At 49.0% G+C, this 21,597-nt stretch overlaps 2 protein-coding genes across 2 annotated transcripts; one reads left to right on the top strand and one right to left on the bottom strand.

The window, feature by feature from the left end:
- Window positions 1–431: 431 nt before the first annotated feature.
- TTC4 (tetratricopeptide repeat domain 4) lies at window positions 432–13,444 on the top strand. Its single transcript, XM_049774896.1, has 10 exons — window positions 432–577; window positions 1,047–1,164; window positions 2,151–2,312; window positions 4,385–4,462; window positions 6,409–6,533; window positions 8,727–8,813; window positions 9,959–10,176; window positions 10,726–10,807; window positions 11,573–11,655; window positions 13,266–13,444. Exons 1-10 carry the CDS (start codon window positions 467–469, stop codon window positions 13,366–13,368), a joined length of 1,167 nt encoding a protein of 388 aa, XP_049630853.1. The 5' UTR covers window positions 432–466; the 3' UTR covers window positions 13,369–13,444.
- A 5,528-nt stretch (window positions 13,445–18,972) lies between these two features.
- Window positions 18,973–20,492, bottom strand: PARS2 (prolyl-tRNA synthetase 2, mitochondrial). The gene has a single exon (XM_049774824.1). The coding sequence runs from the start codon at window positions 20,476–20,478 to the stop codon at window positions 19,060–19,062; it is 1,419 nt and encodes a 472-aa protein (XP_049630781.1). The 5' UTR covers window positions 20,479–20,492; the 3' UTR covers window positions 18,973–19,059.
- Between the last annotated feature and the right edge of the window lie 1,105 nt (window positions 20,493–21,597).

Here is a 21,597-nt window from a genome sequence, read left to right as displayed (position 1 = left end):
ATATTCTTTTTGGCCAATTGAGATTGGTGTTCAGGAGATCTGGGACCTCATGGTTCCTAGGATTGATCCATCATCACCCACTTGCTTACATTCCTCCAGCTACCCACTGCTAAGGACAGATCCAATCTTACCAGTTCTCTGCTCTTCCCTGCAGTCCCAAAGACTAGAACAAGAGTTTAGAAATCAAGTGCTGGCTAATTGGCCCAACAAAGCAGTGAAAGGATAGATTGTCAGATCTGTTGCATATGCAGCCAGCATCTAGCCAGGGATGGGAACAAAACCCCACTGAGTGGGCGGAGTCAGAGTGGGGGCGTGGCCTCAGGACAGCTGAGCCCCGCCCAGACCTGCGGAACGCGAGGCGCACGGGCCCGCGGCTGCCCGGAACATTAAAGGGACTGCACCGCCTCACCGGAAGTGGCCGCGCGGTGCTGGGACCCGGGGTCTTAGTGGAGACCTTGCAGCTGTCATGGAGCAGAAGCAGCCGGATCCCACCTCCGACGACGCCATGGACTCGTTCCTGGAAAAATTCCGGAGCCAGCCGTACCGTGGCGGCTTCCGCGAGGACAAGTGGGAGGAGGTGGGAAGCCAGGGCGACTGTAGGCCTGTGCAGAGGCAGCGCCTAGAGGGGGAACAGAAGGGCGCCTAGCCTTGCTTGTGCTGAGTGGGGGGACAAAGGTCTCCCCAAAGATCAGTGACCTAATTTCCCCTTCTTACTCCACCTCACACTTGGATGACTTGGTTTCCAGCCCTGTTAGCCCTTGACTCAGGCCTATGGCTTCCACCATCTGTGTTAAGAGCTTTCTCCCTTCACCACCATCTATCTACTGGTGCCTCTCCTCTCCCCACTTTTTCTGGAAACCACCATAGATTCCTCCTACATTTTCATTTTACAGACCCGAAACAGACAGACCACTGGTCGAACTAGAGCCAAACCATGGCGATCTGCAAATCATGACCAGGAGGAAAATTTTGGTAGTCCCTTATATAGGGAATTAGATCTTACTTTGGGAGAAACCTTATACGTAGCCTTCTCTCTTCATCCTCAGGAATTTGACAAGATCCCCCTCTTTATGAAGAAAGCACCATCAGAAATTGATCCCAAGGAGAATCCTGACTTGGCTTGCCTCCAGTCAATTATTTTTGATGAGGAGAGATCCCTAGAAGGTATCTTCCATGATGAACATTTTGTCGTGTGAATGAATCCACTGCGTCACAGAAAGAAAGAGACAAAGATTCTGGTGACAAGGGGCATAGAAATAGTAAAATGGGTAAGGTGCTTGCTTTGCACATGTCTAGGCCAGGTTTAATCCCTGTTCCTGCCTGGAGTGATCCCTGAGTGCAAAGCCAGGACCACTTGCAGAGTGTGGCACCAAACAATAAAGATTCTGATAGCAAGGGGTAGGTAGTCTGATCTCAGTTGTCACTATTTTTTCTCACATGTACTTCTCCGGGTACCTGTTCCGTGCAAGGTATTGGGGATGTAGTTATGACAGTGTCTGCCCTTAGAGGTCACACTGCAGGGTGCAGCCAAATTGTCCTAAAGAATCAGGACAAAGGCGTTTAGTCAATGCCACTGAAGCGGGGAGGTAGGAATGGAAATTTCTTTGAATTTTGTAGGCTCCAACTATGAGAATTTGCATTGTAGCGACTAAACATAAAGTAAAAGAATAATTTCTTCCATTTCTTCATGACACTTTTTAAAAAATGTTATTTCTTAGGAGTACTGCAATAAGGGGCAGAGCAATAGTACACCTGGTACTATTGTCTTTCATATGGCAAACCCAGGTTTTATCTCCAATATTCCATAAGATTCTGTAAGCCCGCCAGGAGTAATCCCTCCCTGAGAGCCAGGAATAAGTCCTGAGCACTGTTAGGTGTGCCCCCCACCCACCCAAAGCATAATAAGTTTCCTTTTTTCCTTTATGCCTCATTTTCTGTAAGCACTTAAAATCTGCTTTGTAAGATGTTGATAATTGTATGTGTGACTTGGTTTCTCCATATTATTACCCCATTTTGCAGCTGTAATTTTTTTGTTTTCTTAACCACACCTTTTTCTATTTAGTTTATCATATATTAACACTGTTGACTTGGGTGATTTAAATGAGCCTTTTTTAAAAAATTGGAAATAGTGATTATTCTCGTTTTTGCAGAACAGGCCAAGACCTATAAAGATGAAGGCAATGATTATTTTAAAGAAAAGGACTATAAAAAAGCCGTGGTTTCTTACACTGAAGGACTAAAGAAGAAGTGTGCAGACCCTGATCTGAATGCCGTCCTTTATACCAACCGGGCTGCAGCACATTTCTACCTTGGTAATCCCTTCCATTACGACTTTGTAGGGGAGCTATAGAACTGGAGCACCTACAAGGCTCTAAGTTTGACCCCCACCACCTCATGCACCCTGAGCACTGTCCAGTGTCTCCCTGTTGGCCCCCAGCAGTGCTGGGACCTGGTAGCACTGCATTGCCATCCCTGAGCTTCCTTCCTACCATCAGGCTTGCACTGCCAGGCCTGGTGTTACTGGAGTTGTCTCCGTACACTACTAGGGAGGCCCCTGTTAAACGAGGAAGGATAAAGCTGTGAGAGAAGCCAGCCAATAAGACAATGAAGGGTTTGAGAGTGTTGCAGAAGTGTGTCCCTTCAATTGACCTAAGTCTTCTTCTATGTAATTAAATGACTTCTATTCTTTTTGAACAGTTTATCCTGCTAAATTATGTCTTAGCGTAGCTAGTATATATAAGGCTATAATACTGTTTATTTTTTTATTTTTATTTTTTTGGTTTTTGGGTCACTCCCGGCAGCGCTCAGGGGTTACTCCTGGCTCTATGCTCAGAAATTGATCCTGGCAGGCTCAGGAGACCATATGGGATGCCGGGATTCGAACCACCGACCTTCTGCATGAAAGGCAAACACCTTACCTCCGTGTTCTCTCTCTGGCCCCTATTTCTTAATACACTTACAAATGTGTGTTAGATTTGTGTAAATGTCTCTATATTTAAATTTTGTTGTACACAAAATTACTTGGGTCTACATTGGTTTGTTTTACAAAAATTGGCTTTGATGCACTTTTGTTTTTTTGTTTTGTTTTGTTTTGTTTTTTGGGGGGCCACACCCAGCGGTGCTCAGGGGTTACTCCTGGCTGTCTGCTCAGAAATAGCTCCTGGCAGGCACAGGGGACCATATGGGACACCGGGATTCGAACCAACCACCTTAGGTCCTGGATTGGCTGCTTGCAAGGCAAACACCGCTGTGCTATCTCTCCGGGCCTTTTGATGCACTTTGAACCACCGCTTACATTGCACAGACACTAATCATTCTACATATCATTAATCTTTTAAATTTCCTCCTTAGTGAAGTAAAGAAATTTTATTAAAAGGTAGAGAAAACTTGTGCAAGAAAGAATGTGAGCTTAGCCAGGTTAAGAAGAGCAGCTCGGGGCCGGCGAGGTGGCGCTAGAGATAAGATGTCTGCCTTGCGAGCGCTAGCCAAGGATCAGGACCGCGGTTCGATCCCCCGGCGTCCCATATGGTCCCCCCAAGCCAGGGGCAATTTCTGAGCCTTAGCCAGGAGTAACCCCTGAGCATTAAATGTGTGTGGCCCGAAAAACCAAAAAAAAAAAAAAAAAAAAAAAGAAGAGCAGCTCAAGCAGCTAAAGGAAGGAGTAACACACTCTTCATTGGCATGTGGGTGATTTCAGAGTGGAATGCCCAGTTTACTTTTATTTTAAGGCCCTTATAGTAGTTATTAGGATAGATTTCTTGTTTAATCATTACTAAATTGAGGCTATTTAGATTGTTTCAGCTTCCCACACTTAAAGGTAATGCTATGTAGTTCTTGAACACGTGCAGATATGTTTAGGGAGAAGCCCCTAGTATGTTTCTGGATCACAGAAAATAGGTTTTGGTTATAGACTGCATGCCCAGTCTGATAAGCCCTCATGTAATCTTTCTGGCATCTTCACCAATAGTATACTACGTCTTTAATTTTGACAGTTTTCTGTTAAATTTGGTCATTAGTGAGGAGTGTCTTTTCATATGCATATTTCTTGTTAGATTACATTCCAGTTCTCCTATGACTTACCTGATGTTTACAAACCCTGGGCCTCTAAGACTCGTGATGAGCCCAATTTTGTTTGGCAGGAGAAATAGTTCAAAGTTTGGGGTGCATGCTCTGCTCTGCAGGCAGGAGTCCTTGGTTTGATTCCCTTACTGAATGGTGCCCTGAGCATCTCTGGGTATTATAAAAATAAATAGAAATCTCAAAAGTTTCTCTCAATTCCATTTCTCTCCAGATTGTATGGGAGTGTCTGTCACTATGCCTAAAATGTTGGAAATACTCTGATCTCTAAACTTGCTTTTTTTCCCCGCTAACTGGCTCTTGATAGGCAATTTTCGTTCTGCTCTCAATGATGTGGTTGCTGCCAGGAAGCTGAAACCTTCTCACCTTAAAGCAGTGATTCGAGGTAAGTCATGGACAACTGCAGGATGACTGTTGCTCTGGAAAGATTGCAGTCGAAGTTAAGGCAATCTAAGCTTTAATATGGAGGTGCTAAGATACTAATGAAGTCAACTTACTAATACTGTCTTGGTATTAAGTTCCTGTTCATTATTAACAGCATATGCCATTTGTAAAAGAATTCCTCAGAGAATAATCCAATCCTTTTTGTCTTTTAAGAATTTGTAGAGAAATTGAGACTCATTTCAAATTAATTAGAATAAAGCAGTTCCAAAAGCCACATTCTAATTTCTTTTTTTCAAAATTTGCTGATTGAAAGCAAGATGTTTAAATGCCATGTTAATGTTAATTAAAAGATAAGTCATGGGACCTTTGCTGATAACTCTAAGGCTAAGATGTTCCCAGATTTTTTTTTTCATGTAGTTTGACCTTTCTGTGTAATAATAATGCTTTTATTACTTTGATACGTCACTTTTTTTTCCTAATAAGCTCAAAGGTGCTTTGCAAACTTTAATATGCTCATTGTATGTTAATCTTCCCTGTATCCCTATGGATACCCTAATATTTTTTTGTTTGTTTGTTTTTTGTTTTTGGGCCACACCCGTTTGACGCTCAGGGGTTACTCCTGGCTATGCGCTCAGAAATCGGCCCTGGCTTGGGAGGACCATATGGGAAGCTGGGGGATCGAACCACGGTCCGTCCTACGGTAGAGCTTGCAAGGCAGACACCTTACCTCTAGCGCCACCTTCCCGGCCCCGGATACCCTAATTTTAACAAAACAATTTTTTTTGCAGTGCCAGAATCGAACACAGGCCTCATATATGCAAGGCATACACTTTGCCTCTGAGCCCTATCTCCAATTCAACTTCATTTTTGTTTGTTTGTTTGTTTTTGGGCCACACTTGGTAGTGCTTAGTGGTTACTCCTGATTCTATGAAATTGCTCCTGGCAGGCTCAGGGGACCATATGGGATGCTGGGAATCAAACCCAGGTCCGTTCTGGGTCAGCTGCCTGCAAGGCAAACACCCTACTGCTGTGCTATAGCTCTGGCCCCTCATTTTTTTTTTTTAAATCAAATATATACCTCTTAGGTATTTGGCCAGGAAGAAGGAATGTTGATCTCTGATGTTCAGCTTTAGAGAAAGAATGCGCTGAACAGATCAGAGAGTAAGTTAAGTTTGGAGCAGTGTGGAGTTGAACCTAGTTTGGAAGTCTCTGATCCTTAATTGAATTGGTAGTTTCTCCTTTCTTGTGGCCATGGCAGTACCTACTCTGAGTATCAGTTTAATTACCTCTGAAAGATGAGGTTGGATTCTGCTGACATCTAAGCCCTCACAGTTCTGATAGTTCCAAATTTTGTGGAAAACCTGAAAGGCTAGTTGGAGAGAAATGAAAATGAGTAAAGGAGAGGCCATTGAAACTGGTAGCCTTCAAGCATAGTTATAGGAGAGGCTTAATAATGTCTCTGGGCTTCCTTTGATGAATGGCTAAGGAAAATTGTTGCACTTTATCTTTTTGAAAATTATCCAAAATGAGCTTTATTCTTTCCATTCCTAGATGAAAAACTTTGACACTCATACATAATCCTTTGTCCAAAAAAAAAAAAAAAGATAATCCTTTGTCTAATATCAGGCTGATAAATGACAGGGCCAGGTTTCTGGTCCAGATTGTGCCCAAAGCCTGTGTTCTTTCCCACTCAGCCACCTTCCCTCCTTTTAGAGTCCTCAATAAGGGAGGTTTGCTGGAGTGTTGGGTTGAATGGACATTAACTATCTTCCTGGTTGGAGACAGAATAAATTCCCTCTTATCTGAAGGTTGCATGGCAAAGACTTCATTGTCTGTTTTACCTTCAGGTTGGTAGCTGGTGGGCCGGGGGTGGGGGTGGGATCCTGCCCAAGGAAAGCTCTTGACCTGCATGCCATCCTTGGGATTTAAGACTTCTGGGCTTTGCAGGTGTCTTATGCCATCTGGAACTGAAAAACTTCACTGAAGCTGTGAACTGGTGTGATGAGGGGCTACAGATAGATCCTGAGGAGAAGAAGCTTCTGGAAATGAGAGTTAAAGCAGATAAGTTAAAGGTGGGTCACAGAACCAGCATTTAAAATGTGCATTAATTAATTTTGCACTAGATTGTGTCTTATTGAGAAGCGTAAATGCATTATTAAAAAGGCAAAACCAAACCTGGCTTCTTAGAACTCTGGAGAACAGATTAGTGAATCCATTAATTATACTTATTAGAAGCAAGCATGACTCTAACCAAGTCTATGGAGTATCACTGGATAGCAATGGTATCTTTTTTTTTTTTTTTTTTTTGGTTTTTGGGCCACACCCAGCGGTGCTCAGGGGTTACTCCTGGCTGTCTGCTCAGAAATAGCTCCTGGCAGGCATGGGGGAACCATAGGGGACACCGGAATTCGAACCAACCACCTTAGGTCCTGGATCGGCTGCTTGCAAGGCAAACGCCACTGTGCTATCTCTCCAGGCCCAGCAATGGTATCTTAACTTGGCCCTGGCCAGAGGTGGGGTGGAGATGGGGTAACAAAGGTTTGTTAGAGGAGGTGACCTCTGAGTCTCGTCTCTTGAAAACTGAGCAAGCATTTACTCACCTGAGTCAGGTAGAGGTGAGGGGCATATTCCAGACACAAGAAATCAGAATCATGTAGCTTGGGACCATTCTTGATGTTTCTGACATTCAGTCCCCTTTGAAGAGGGTGAGCCTAATGCCTCCCTCCAAAGTTACATCAATGTGTCAGTGTGTTTGTATTCCCTAGCACATCTTTTTTGGGTTTTGTTGTTGATGATATTATTTTGGGGCAACATTCAATGGTGCTCAGGGATTACTCTTGGCTCTGCAGTTGGGGATCACTTCTGGTGGTCTCGGGACCAGATAGGATGCCAGGGATCGAACCCAGTCAGTCATGTCCAAGAAAAATTCCCTACCCTCTGTACTATTTTTCTGGTCCCTCTTAGCACATTTCTTGACTAGTATAAAACAGCTGTAGTCTAGCCTGTTTATTATGTGAAGGTGTTGCAACTTAGGAAAGAGAAAAATAGTTGGGACAAATTTGGTTTTTGAGGATCGCACATGGCGATGCCCAGGGGCTGCTCTTCTCTTTGCGCTCAGGATTTACTTTTGATGGGATGCTGGGGGCGAACCTGGGTCAGCTGCATGCAAGGCAAGCCCCCTATCCTGCTGTATGCTCTCCAGCCTCTCAAAACATTAAATTTTCACTGTACTGTGTAAACTCGAGCTTTAAGACACCTGTAACTGCCAATGACATGCTTTATTTCTGACACATAAGCAACAATGATGCCAACAATAATAACTACAATGTCATCACTATCAAGAGTATAGCCAACAGTTAGATGACACTGTCATCACAAATGTGGTTTTGTCCCTTACTGGGTACTTGAATGACACATGGAAGATCTGCATACAAAACTCCAGATGCTTATGGAGTTAGAGTTAATTATTTCTAGTTTTTGACTCCTCAGTGTTTCTTGTCCTGGCCTCACTCTGATTCTTGTAGTCGCCATCCCTTGAAATTTATACTGGTTTCTTCTGTTAATGTCCACCTTGTCGTCCTGGTCTGTTGCTGAATTTCTGTGGTCTGTCACTGGGGCTCCAAGATTGCCCTTTATTCAAGTACAGACCTAACTCACAGCCTGTCACCAACAGCTCTTTCTTTCCCTTTGGTTCCTTAGTTCATATGCATGTTGGTGAGATCTGTTGCTTTCTATCTTTGGCCCTGTACAGAAAAGTTTTCTGTGTCTCTATCAACTCAGAACCTTAAAGATAAGAAAGGACTTGAGATAGATTTGCAGGCTCGGAATTTCAAACTCTTCTAAATTCTGTCTCTCTACCAGGTCGAGTAGATTGATAGTATTTACCTCTCCTGGGTTAGTCATGTGGCTCATGTCTGTCTGCACCAAGAATCTTTGTATATAGCTGCCTCCGCAGTGGGCAGAGTCCATCACACCCTTCTGTTTTACAGCACTTGGCTTACCCTGCTGACATGATAACAGACGGTCCCCTTAGTAGTTTCATCTCCAGGGCACACGGGCTGTCAGTGTTTTCATTTCTGTTCTCACATGTGTGGCAGGCAACTTACGCTTTTCAAACACTCAATAAATTGAACCTGGGCCCTTGTATGTCTTCCTGGAAGCAGGAGCCTATGTTGACAAGGACCAGGGAGAGTGCTGTAGGGGCAGGCCAGGTTTTTGAGCAGAGGCTTGTCTCCTCTGCTGATGCCTCTCACTCTCACTTTCAGCGAACTGAACAGAGGGACATGCGGAAAGCAAAGGTACAGGAGAAGAAGGAGCAGAGTAAGAACGAGGCTTTGCTGCAGATCATCAAGGTGAGTTTGCTTTGGCCTGCTCTCAGCCAGGGCCTGGGGAGGCTGTCAGAATGCTCTTCTGGGATGAGTTGTTTGTTTGCTTTAGGGCTTCTGGAAAGCCTTATAAGAGGAGGCAGCCCCTGTGCACTGCCCCTCCATTGTCCATACGTTTGGAGGGCAGGAGCCTTTATGGACAGTTGCTGTGGGGCCAGTGTTGTTCCCCATTTGCTAAATCCTGGCATCTCAGAAGAGATGCCACCTCATGCTGCTGATCTGTCAGCAGGCCCTGCTCTCAACCATTCCTCTGCACCCTGAGAGAGCCCAGAGATTCAGGGGTGTCCTTGATTTTGACAATAGTAGCGAATCTTCTGCACAACCCTGCCCTGTAAACAGATGTGATTGGTCTAAATAGCATTTACCTCTTTTCTTAGTAAGCAGCATGTTAGATAGAGCCTGTGTTTTGGTCACTAGGAAGCTGACCCCTGTGGTAGTGGTGGTGGTGATGGTGGGTTTCTAGTCATTCTTAGTGGAGATAAATTAGCCCCACTCAGGTTCCTTGTTGACTCTGAGGAATGATTCCACTGGCCTTCCCCTGCAGACCCTCTGCTAGCACATTGTGGATTAAACTAAACCGTGTTCAACACATTCGCTAACTGCTCCTTAGCCACAGTCGAGGAGTCTGAAATGTGCAGCACTGGTTTGCCCAGACATAAGTGTATAGCCCTGATTTGGGGGTCTCCTTCCAATTCTAACTGCATGCAAGGCAAATGCCTTGCTCACTATAGGGTCCGGCCTTTATCCCCACTTCTTTGTCTTTCACCAGTCTTGTTTAAGGTCAGCATTCAGCTAATAGCCCAGCATGGGGTGTAGCTCCTCATTCATGGTCATTGCTCTTGGGCTGCTGCTGAACTTATCCAGTACTCATGTCTGTAGTTTTCCCTGGGATCAGGAAGGACTTGGGGGGTTGGAGCTATGATTATCTTCTTTTGAATACTGTCTCCAGCACTGATACCTGCTGAAGGGGATTTGAACCAGTGGTCCCACTGTGGCGATGCCGCAGTCCCAGGGATGATGAAGAGGGGTCACGAGCAGAGCCTTCTCTGTGGCTGTGAAATGGATTTGCTTCCCCTGACATTCAGGCTTGTGTGTGTTTCTGTTCTTCCTAGGAGAGAGGCATCAGGCTGGCCTCTGAGGCTGCTGGTGAGGAGGAAGACTCAGACTCGGATGATCTGGGCGAGCTTCTCCTGGATGGACTCAGCTCTGAGAACCCGTATGGTGCCAGGCTAAGTGCGGATGACAATGGCAGGCTGAGCTGGCCCGTGCTCTTTCTGTATCCAGAATATGCCCAGTCAGACTTCATCTCGGCTTTTCACGAGGACTCCAGGTACTTGCACAAGGCCCTCTGCTCCTGCCTGCATGCTTGCTCGCTCCCCTACCCCCATCTCTCCAGGTGGGCAGTGGATTTTCAGTTGTGTGTGTGTGGGGGGGGGTGGGAGAATAGTTGGGTGGGTTTCCCCTCCATGTGGCATCAACTCTTTCCTGGAGCTGATTTCTCCCTTAACTATTCACACGGGCCTCAGTGTCCTGGCTAGGGGCTAGTGTCAGACTACAGTGCAGTGTTTGCCATACTCAGGGCCTGCCTCTGTGGGATACAGCTTCCTCAGGGGCCTGAACATAGTTGGGAAAGTGGCTATCTGAGAGAAAGTGCAACTCACTCACAGCAGGTAACAGGCAAAGGCTAATGTTCAGAATAGGGCCAGGGGCAGGACTGACAACCTGAGCCAGGCAGGCTCCAGTCTGCTCTCACGGGACAGGTCCTGAATCCGTCACTGTGGCTTCCACTACTATCCTAGTGTCCGTGCTGCCCCCTGAATGAGTGTGAGGAAATAGATCCCGAGTACTTAATACCCGAAAAGTACATGTTGTTTCATAGGTTTATTGATCATCTAATGGTGATGTTTGGTGAAACACCCTCTTGGGACTTAGAGCAAAAATACCGACCTGACAAGTTAGAGGTAAGACACATGTCACTCTATTCCTCTGGGATTTGATTCTGTCTGGGGAGGGCTTTCTGGCTTTCTAGTGAAACAATGGCCAGTGGCACTCTCACCCATCCTGGGGCACTGTGGGGATCCCAGTACAGTGCTCACCCCCACCAGCTCCATTCCCATCACTGTGACCTGACCCTCTGCCCCCACTTTCCTGGCCCCTAGCAACCATGTTCTACTTTGTTTGTATGAGTTTGTACTGAGACGTGTGTGAGTCCTTCATGGCCCTGGCCAGTCCCCTCCTTGTCATCTCTCCTGGTTCCTTGCCCTGGAACCCTCCTGCTGTCACTCCATATTGGGTGCCCCTTTACCCTAGTGCACTCTGACGCCTATCCCTGGCAGCTGTGTCACAGGAAGTGTTTCTTTCCTACTCAGGCTGGTAGCCCCAGCACAGGGCTTGTGCACTGATGGCATAGATGCCCCACAGCCCACAGTCCATTCAGGCTACCTCAGAATACTGAGATATTCCCACTTGGGCTGGCTCTGCCCAGTCTGCTCCAATTCATACCTCATTTTCTTAGGACTGAATCTAGAAGGGAAGGCAAGTCAAGAGTCCCATGAGCGAGAGTGTCTGGGACTGAGCAGGTTTTTTTTTTTTTTTTTTATGACAGTCACAGCTCAGTGCTCAGGATATTCCGATCATTCACCATGGCCACCATGGTCTCAGCCTCTCTGTGCTGTGGGAGGCCCAGGTTCTCAGGTGCTCACCCCGCTGCTCTCGCCCTCACACAGGTCTACTTTGAGGATCCAGATGGGACAGATCTATACCGGGTGCCCCCACAGAGTGCCCTGCTCCCTGTGTTGCAGCATCCCAGGTAAGTCGCCTTAGGCTCACTCCTCTCCTCTGCCCCGAACACAGCCCACAAGGGCAACCCACACTCACCCTCCAAGTTTTCCCCATGCAGGGACCACAGCCATAGGCCCTTGCCGAGAAAAGGGGCTGGGACAAGTCAGAAGACGGAAATCACCTAGCTTTAGGGCTGCAGTACTACTGAATGATCTGGGTTGTGAGGCCACTGGCTGGCTCCTACCAGGTGGACTATGCCGCTGGGCTGTGGCCTTGCTCGAGTGGTGGCTCTTGCTAGCATCTCTGTTCAAGAGCCTGGGACAGCAGGAGTTAGTGCTTGGGTAAATGGTGGCAGACAGCTGACTGGCCACAGGAGTGTCATCCCTAGTGACAAGGCAGTGGTGGGATTGGAGAGTGTCAGGGTTTCCAGCTTTCTGGTGTTTCTACATGCTCAGGGGGATGCCTGATAGCTCCTAACTTGGCTCTTGGACAGCCCTTCCCAGAGCTGTGAGCAGAGCAGCTGGTCTGAACTGGAGGAGTTTGTGTTGGAGGGCCAGGGTGATTGGGCTACTTGTGCTCACTCAGCTGATGGGCAGCCACCACAGAGTGCTGGATGTTTAGATTTAGTGCTGTACTTGGGTTGGTTGGGATCTGGTTCTGGACATACCAGGAATGTCTAGCTGCGCTCACTTCTGCCTCAATTCAGCAGGAGCGGGCGGGTGTGGAAGAGTTCTACAGATATGCCTGATGGCCTTTTGGGTGGTTGGGTTTTTTGTTTTGTTTTTGTGGGCCACACCCAGCAGTGCTCAGGGGATTACTCCTGGCCCTGCACTCAGAAATCACTCGTGGCAGGCTCGGGGAACCATATAGGATGCCAGGGATTGAACCTGGGTCCGACCAGGGTCATCCACGTGCAAGGCAAATGCCCTACCGTTGTGCTATCACTCTGGCCCTGGGGGTTGTTTTTCATTTGCCCCAGATTTCTCTTCTTTATAGGCAAATTTTTAGCTATCCATCTTCTCAGTTATTAGCAAATTATCCATAATTTATTAAAGGTTTGCATTCTACTTAGTGAGGAGAAATTAGACATAAAGTAGATTGGCCCGGAGAAAGAGATGCATCTGAAAACCAGAGGTGACTTATCTTCAGAGGTTCCAGAGGCAGGGCCTGGGGTTCATCCTGAACTGGGTGGAACCAAAATTTAGGTCCTGGCCATGGGAAACACAGATGACCCCTCGACCCTGGCCTGTGGATAATGCAGACACTCTTGACCCTTTCTCGAATATGCACTACACCATCCACTTCCTGCTCTAAGGTATCCCCTCCTTAGTCTGCTCCCCAGTCCTGTCCCTCTCCACCCACTCAAGGACTGGGAAGCAGGGATGGATAGTTTGAGCATTGTGATCTCAGCACAGGCCCTGCATCCTCTCAGCTCTCACTGTTAGTGAGCAGATATGTGCTTGTTTTTGCTCCTGCTTTACCAGTGATTCCTGGTGCAGGGGGTAGTGGGGAAGGGCCTCTGGCCTTGCTGGATTTCTTGGCCCCTGTCCAAGTCAGTGTGCAGAATCTGATGTTGCCTCCCTCCAGGCTCCCAGCCTGACTTCTGTCTTCCTCTGACTTCTGCCATGCTTTCTACAGGTACCGTGTCAAAGCTCTGACCCCAGCTTTTCTGGTCTGTGTGGGCTCCTCTCCTTTCTGCAAGAATTACCTCAAGGGGAGAAAGGTGTGCCAGGTAAAGTGACTGCCCCCTGCGCACACTCTCATCCTCCTCTACCAGCTCTCGAAACCTTTGCAGCTGTTGATTGAGCTCTTGGAACCCTTCCCTTCTCCTGGGAATAGTCAAATCTACACAGCGTTACTGTCTGCTGAGCACTGGGTATGGCTGGCCCACTCTGCACCTTGGTCAGGAACTTGTTGGACTCACTGCCAGCCCGTGTGTGTACCCCGTCCCTCCTCTGAAGGGACCGTGGGTGACAGTGTGCATGGCAGCCGACCACCTGAAGGACTCACTGGCCACATGGCCACATCTGTGAGAAGATTCAGGGCCTTTGCTATGAGGCTCCCTCCTGCTTCCTGAGCACCATGGACTAGGCTGGAACTGGCCAGGAAAGCTGGCTCTGGCCTCTGCAATTGCAGAGACACGGGAGCATCCTCTTTAAGGGACTTCTCAAAGTATCATCAGGGTTCCTGAGTGTCTGTCCAGAGGACTGTGACTGACTGCACACTGCAGTCTTGGCGTTTCTGGAACTGGTGGGTCTGACAAGGAAAGCCTGATGCATGTGGGGCCATCATCAGAGTGGGGGTGGCCGCAAGTTTTCTCCTGCAGCCCATGCTCAGCCCAGCCTGAGGGTACTTCTTACTCCAGATGCTGAAGGTTGTTCAGGGTTGTACAGACACAATGGGGCTCCCAGACAGCAGCTTCTGCTGGCGTTCAGCTACACACTCCCCGCTCTCTGCTGTGAAATCTGTTTCACACAGGCTGTGCCTTTGTGAGCACCTATGAGGAGGAAATACAGGTTTGTGGCAGCAACACTGAGCTGGGGGTTTCTGTCCTTGTGCACGGCCAGCTAGCACATCTGAACTTACCACAGGGACTGTCCTTAGAGGATACATGTGAGGGCTGTGCTGGAGGGATCCAGGGTGGAGGGCTCCCCCTGCACATGAGCCAAAAAATCAGGCCAGTCCCTGCAGCCAGAGGCTGCTCTACCATAAATACTGAGCACCTGATAGGTGCCTGATATGTTAGCCACACCTAGTATGGAGGCCATACTAGGTTCCTGCAGGTGCCCCATGTGGCCTCTACCAGGCAGAGTGGGTGCCACTCTTATCTGAATCCCCGATTACCCCACCTGTTCAGACACTTGGGCTGCAACAAGATGCCTGCTCAGAGCCATTAACACACGTGTGTTAATGGATATTGGTGCCTTCCTGCCCAGCCCATGGCCTTGTCTGTTATTCATACACACTGGAGCATAGATCAGCCATTCTCTTCCAGGTCAGCCTCAGAGCCTCTTCAAACTTGGGGCAGATTGGGCAATGTCTATAGGGCCATTTGTCACAGCTTGGGATGCTACTGCCCGAGTTGAAAAAAAATCCAGAAATATGCTACAGGCACAAAAGTGTTCTGCAGCAGAGAATGTCACATCCCAAGTTGTCAGTAATGCTGTTTGAGAAACACTGCACAAAACCAGTAAGACAAACTTACTCTCTGTCAGCCTGTATTAGTTCAGGGTCCTATGAGTTCCTGGGCCTGAGCAAGGATAGGAAACAGGAGGGGCATGTGCCTTTGGCCTCCTGGTCCACTGTGTAGAGAAGGTACAGGAATGGACTCAGGCCCTGTGGAGACCTGCATTCAAAGACTATTTGGTGACAAGAGGAGCTGAGAACCTAATCCTGCCTGACCTGTGGGGTTACCTGGTCCCCACTTTTCAGAGATGTCAGAGATACCAGACAGTGCTCCAGCAGTCACTGAGGATCAACTCACTGAACTTGGCAGCTGTGGGAAGGTCGTTTTAGAGCAGGTTCTCCACCAGGGGTCTCAGGATAGTCCAAGGCCACTGGTGAAAATACTGTAATTGGGGGCAGGGCCACAGCAGGAAACAAGGTTGGAAGGGGTGACATACAGGAAGGTGGCACAGAGAGGCCAAGTGGCTCACCCTGTTAGGGAGCTGGTGAAGAGGAAAGCCAGCACAGGGCTACTTTAGGCACTGGAGACAGAAAGAGTAAGGGAGACAGGAAGATGGAATAAGGCATCAGAGATGCTCTCTCCAGGAGTTGGCTGCAGCAACCCTGCCAATCATGGCGAGGTGCCACTCGTGTCCAAGCACTCGCTCAGGTTCTGTCTTCACCTGGCTACACCCACAGAAGCAGCCACGCCCATCCGAAGGAGCTCTTGTCCTTCCACTGGCCTCCTAGGCACCCCTCAATGGCAAGTGTCTCTTCCCTACTCTCCTAGCCCTGCCATTTGGATCAACCAAGGCCCAGGATATTGTACCCAGGGCTGCTAACAAACCCTGACCCCTTGTGAAAGGTGCAGCCCAGCTGCTGGTCTATGGAGGGATGGAGTGGAAACTTCTGGTTTCTCAGTTTGTCAGCTAGGCTTGGAGGGAAAAGCCTTCACTACATTCAGGTGGGGAGCCCTCTGCAACAGAGCAAAGACAGGAGTGCCTGGGCAAGAGACCAGATGCTGCTTGGGGCTTAACCCTTCACCCCACAACACCGGTAGGTTTTTTGACAGGTAATTTTTCTAGGCAATACCCCAATATCCATCCTCTAGGAAAGTGCGAAGAGTGCTTTATAAGCATCTAGGACTCTGTTTGATCTCAGCTTAAAACAACCCATATGCCAGGTCTGGAGTGACAGCACAGCGGTAGAGTGTTTGCCTTGCACACTGGGATAGACCTGGGTTCAATTCCTGGCATCCCATATAATCTGAGCCTGCCAGGAGCAATCCCTGAGCACCACCAGGTGTGGCACCAAATCCACATGCCAAAGGGACTCTCCAGGAAAGGCTGCTCTGAACATGGGAAGGCTTCAAACTGCAAGCTGACTGCTCAGGGGAAGGGTGAGGAGCGCCTCTATCAGAGTTGTCCCAGAGATTATAGTGGGGTCATGTGATGGGCCATTTTCAAATTACCTTTTTTTTTGTTTGTTTGGGGGGGGTCACATCCAGTGATGCTCAGGGGTTACTCCTGGCTATGCACTCAGAAATTGCTCCTGGCTTGGGGGGCCAAGCCAGGGATTAACCCAGGTCCATCCTGGGCAGCCAAGTGCAAGGCAAATGCTCTACTGCTATGCTATCGCTCTGGCCCCTACCTGTTGTTTTTTAAATATTTCCTAAATTTGCAAAGTAATGAATATATGCCCTCACTTTCTATCATATAGATAACTTGTAAGAAATCCTTTCCATAACCACAGCAAAGCCCACACACCCTTGCACACACAGCAGTTCTGTCCAAGCAGCAGCCTAGCACCCTGGTACAGACTGTGGTAGTGCCAAGAATAGGTCTGGTATGCAAATAGTTAAGGAATGACAATTTGAACAGATTTCTGCAGAGCTCCTTTATTGATAGCCCAGCAGGTGTTTCTTCCATTAGAACACAGAATATTAATGGAGCCCGTGATTTACATTCCGAGCTTGATTTACACAATGGTTTTGTTATGCACCAGCTTTTGTCCCCAAGTATTAATTCTGCTAAATATTTCGCAGCCAGTTGCTTCTAGATCTCCCCAAGGAATGAGCAATGATAATACAGCCTGTACCTGTTATTTTGCCAGCATCCCCATTTCATCAATTGTTGGCAACAAGTAATGTGGGCCAGCTCAGGAAAGAAAGTGGAAGGCACATGTTGAAATGCTGCTTTCCTCTAAGGAGATAGAACCAGATGCAGGCATTACTTAATGCTTACTGGGGTCTTCCCCCATCTTAACAACATAAGGAGCTGGCTAGTATGCAGGTAACAGGCTTACTTTACATACAACCAGGCATTCCCTGTTCACTCCCTGACACCACAGATGGTCTCCTGAGCCTCACCAGGAGTGATCTCTTGGCATAGCTGGGTGGCCCCATTACAAAAATAAAAAGACTCCTCTCCTGAAAAAGAAAAGGAAAAAAACCCAAACAAACCTAGGCTTCCTGATGGGATTTCTCAGTCTGGTGGAAGTGTTTCTAAGATTTGAGTCAAGGTTACACAGTTCAGAGGCTCAGGTCCAGGGCAGGCCACCCTGGGCAACAGGGCAAGAACCAGTCAAATGTCTTACAAATGAAGCTGAGATTATAGAGGGCAAGTAATTTATCTAAGGTCTTTCCTGCTGAATTACACTGGCCTTTGGTAAGGCTTTAGTTCAGTTTGAGCCCATGCAAATCACTATGCCTGAGTTTGCCTCACGTGGAGAAAGGTTAGAACCTGCTTCAACCAGCTAAACCTCTGCAGCTTAAGGGTTCAGGCCCCCCTCTAATGCAACCAGAGCTATCCAGACCAGGATGTCAGTGCCTGAGGTATTCATCCAGGACCGTTAGCCTTGAAGCTGATTATCATCACACACACACACCCCTGCCAGGTGAGCTATGGCCATGGTGGAATGCCATGGGAGTTGAACAGGAGGGTGCTGGGGACAGGAAGAAGACCACCTGCAGGAGATGCCAGGCCTGCTTCAGGGGGTGGTGGCTTTGAACATGGCCTGCGTAGGTTCTTGTGAGATCTGGACACTTATGCATGACTTTAGGAGACAATGGGTGGAAATCCTTTTTACATTTCTCAACCAGTGAACTGGGACTATGAGAGCAGGTGACAGCAAGGAAGCCCCTGTTCACTCCTAGTTGTTTCCTCAGAACTGACACCCAAACCTTTGGTTCCCATTGTGGTTCTGGGATCTAGGATCACTCCCTGCACTTCAGATAAGGTAGTAGTGCTGGCAGTCTGCAGCCTCTGACACCTCTGGGGAGGAATGGCCTAAAGGACTGAAGAGATAGGACAGGAGTTAAGGCACTTCCCTTGCATGTGGCCAACCTAGTTCAGTCCTCACTAAAGCTTACAGTCCGTGAAGCATGGCCAGGAGAGATCCTTGAACACTGTTGGATGTGGCCTAACAAGAACTCCCATGCTCCACTCACCCTGTTGGCCTGGACTTTTATGTAGCACATTTCCCTGGTCACCTGGCTTTCCTCCTTGAATGGACCACAGAAAATGGAGAAAGTCCTCGAGGGGAGATGAGTCACAAAAAAGTCATAGTAACATAACTTTGAAAGAACTTGCAGGGCCACTGCATTCTGATCAGTCAAGACACAAACTTAGCACTGAGCTGGACTGACAGAGCCAGCTCAACAGTCATCAGCTAGTGATGCAGCTTTCTCTATTGCTCTAGACCACGAAGGCTCTGAGGCAATAGGCCTGCCTGTGATGGAACTGTCTGGGAACTACAGGGTCCTGTAGGGTCTTAGAGATAGTTCTGCTCTCAAGCCAGCAAGGGAGTCAGTGGCCTGCAGGGCAGGGGATATGTCCATAGGGAGGACAGCTGGGGGCTTGCCTGAAAGCAAGAAGTCCACAATTGGGGGCAGGCACCAAGGGTATGGCCATCAGCCAACCCCCACCCCACTTCACAGCTGATAATAGGAACATGACCTGTCAAACCCAAGTGCAGTTCTTTTTTTTTTTTTTTTTTTTTTTTTTTTGGTTTTTGGGCCACACCCGGTAAAGCTCAGGGGTTACTCCTGGCTATGTGCTCAGGAGTTGCTCCTGGCTTGGGGGACCATATGGGACACCGGGGGATCGAACCGCGGTCCGTCCAAGGCTAGCGCAGGCAAGGCAGGCACCTTACCTTTAGCGCCACCACCCGGCCCCCCAAGTGCAGTTCTTACATAGCTTCAGAGACCAGCTCTGCAGGGAGCATAGGAAAGAGGGTGCGGATGAACCCCACAGCTGTGCTTGGGCTCTCAGACCACCTGCACTCGACTCAGTAAATCGAGGACACCTTCTCTGCTGAGGAAAAGCACCTCCTCGGTGTTCTGGCACCGCACCTCAAACTGCGCAGGGTCCTCCAGGGCCCTCTTGCCAGCGACGATCACGAAGGGGTAGCCGAGCATGTTCGCGTCCTTCAGCCTATTCCCAATGGTTAGGTGGGTCCGGTCGTCCAACAGGAGCTCACCACGGAGCTGGGGCACCGCTTCTGTGATCTGGTCATACAGGAACTCCGCGAGCTCTGTGGCCGCTGCTTCCTTACTGCCCTTCTTTGGGGGGACGAGGCAGACCTGGTAAGGGGCCAGGAGGCCTGGCCAGCGCACACAGTCTTCTGTGGAGAACATCTCAATGGCAGCAGCGAGGATCCGGGTCACCCCCAAACCATAGCAGCCCATCTCAGCCAGGGATGGCTCCCCACGCTCATTGGTAAAGCGGGCATTGAAGACAGAAGAGTACTTTGTGCCCAGGTAGAATGTGTGCCCCACCTCGATGCCTCTGGTCTCGGTCAAGGGCTCCTGGCAGGCTGGGCAGTTGTTCTGTGACAAATCCAGGGTCTCCATGTTGGCAGAGAAGCTGCAGCTGGAGCACATGGCAAAGCGGTCCTCTCCCACCGCCATGGGGAGCTGAAACTCGTGAGACATGGTGCCCCCAATGCTGCCCACATCAGCCTGGACCTTCACGCAGTGTAGCCCGAGCCTGTCAAACAGGCGCCCGTAAGCCTCACACACCAGACTGTAGGTCTCCCGTGCAGCATCTGCAGAGGCATCGAAGGTGTACATGTCCTTCATGTAAAACTCTCGGCCCCGGAGGAGCCCAAAGCGGGGCCTGGGCTCATCGCGAAACTTCCTTGTCACCTGGTACAGCAGGAACGGGAGCTGCTTGTAGGACAGAGTCTTCTGGGAGGCGACCAGGGCTGTGATGGCTTCCTCGTGCGTGGGGCCCAGGCAGTAGTCCTTGCCGTGTCTGTCTCTGAGTCGGAGCAGCTCCTTACCCATCAGGTTCCACCTGCCAGTGGCTCGCCAGAGCTCGGCAGGGCTGAGGCTAGGCATGTTGACCTTCTGCCCGCCGATGGCCTGCATCTCCTGGTCTATCACCTGCACCAGCTTCTCCAGGGCCCGGACGGAGTAAGGCAGGAGATGGTAGCAGCCAGGGCTGGCCGGGTGGATCAGGCCCACCCGCAGCATCAGCTGCTGGCTCTTACAGGTCAGTTCACCAGATCTGCCCTCCAGGGAGAGCACCTGGTCCTCCCGCAAGTTCTGTGGTTGGAACATCCGGGACAGAACCAGGCGCTTCCTTTTCCCTGGGGCACAGTGGTGATACCTGGGGGGCAGGCCTTGGCAGAACTGGGGGCTGCGGGTGGCCAGTGGTCTGCATCTTGTCAGTAGCCCCTCCATGCGCCCTGGCCCTGGGGACAAGGAGTTGTGCAGATATGAGTGCTGATTCGGTCCTCACACGGGAAGTAGCTAGTGCTGTCTGTTCATCACTGCGCTCCCAAGATGGTCACTGACTCTGCAGATGCAAATCCTTCCAGTCCTGACATCCAGCAGATCAGACTGCTTATCTTACCTCTTACTGGCCTGAAAAGAAAAGATTTAACACTTTGGAGGTCAGAGATAGTTCAAGCAGTAAGATACTTCCCTTGTATATAGCTGACTCTAGTTTCATCTCCAGTTACCCAAATACTGCCAAGAGTGATTCCTGAGCAGTGCTGGTTGTGGTCCATCGTCCCACCCAACCCCCAAATTAAATTTTTTTAAAAAGCAACATTTCCACACTTAGATGGATGGGACCAGGAGGTGGTTCGTGGGTAAAGTATCTGCCCGGCAAGCCTAAGTTGATCCCAAGGGCCACCAAATGTGCTGACACAATCCTGGAAGCTCTGCTGACTCCCCAACACCACAAGCAATGACTGCTGCAGGAGTCTAAAAAGGTTTGATGGGGGCCGGAGAGCTACCACAGCAGTAGGGCATTTGCCTTGCATGCAGCCAATCCAGGACGGATGATGGTTCGAATCCTGGCATCTCATATGGTCCCCCATGCCTGCCACGACTTCTGAGCGCAGAGCCAGGAGTAACCTCTAAGTGCTGCCAGATGTGACCCCCCCCAAAAAAAAAAACCCCAAAAACAAAATAAAAAAATAAAAAGGTTTATTTTTTCTTTTGGTTTTTGGGCCACCCTGTGACGCTCAGGGGTTACTCCTGGCTATGCGCTCAGAAGTTGCTCCTGGCTTCTTGGGGGACCATATGGGACGCCGGGGGATCGAACCGAGGTCCGTCCTAGGCTAGCGCAGGCAAGGCAGGCACCTTACCTCCAGCGCCACTGCCCGGCCCCAAAATAAAAAGGTTTGACCCCTGAGAGCACTACAGCTCAAGTAAAAGATGTGCAAGAACCTTGGCAGGTTGATAACAGCCTGCAACCTCCTTTGCACCCCTTCTCACAACCCTCTGCCTCCTCCAGGTCTTGGATGTCCAATTTGCCCCCCAGATGCCTGTCTTGTCCTACTCCATTTGCCC

This window comes from Suncus etruscus, chromosome 6 (assembly GCF_024139225.1).
Source record: "Suncus etruscus isolate mSunEtr1 chromosome 6, mSunEtr1.pri.cur, whole genome shotgun sequence".
Lineage (NCBI taxonomy): Eukaryota > Metazoa > Chordata > Mammalia > Eulipotyphla > Soricidae > Suncus > Suncus etruscus.
Note: the sequence above shows the minus strand (reverse complement) of the source record. Positions and strands in the feature narration are given on the sequence as shown.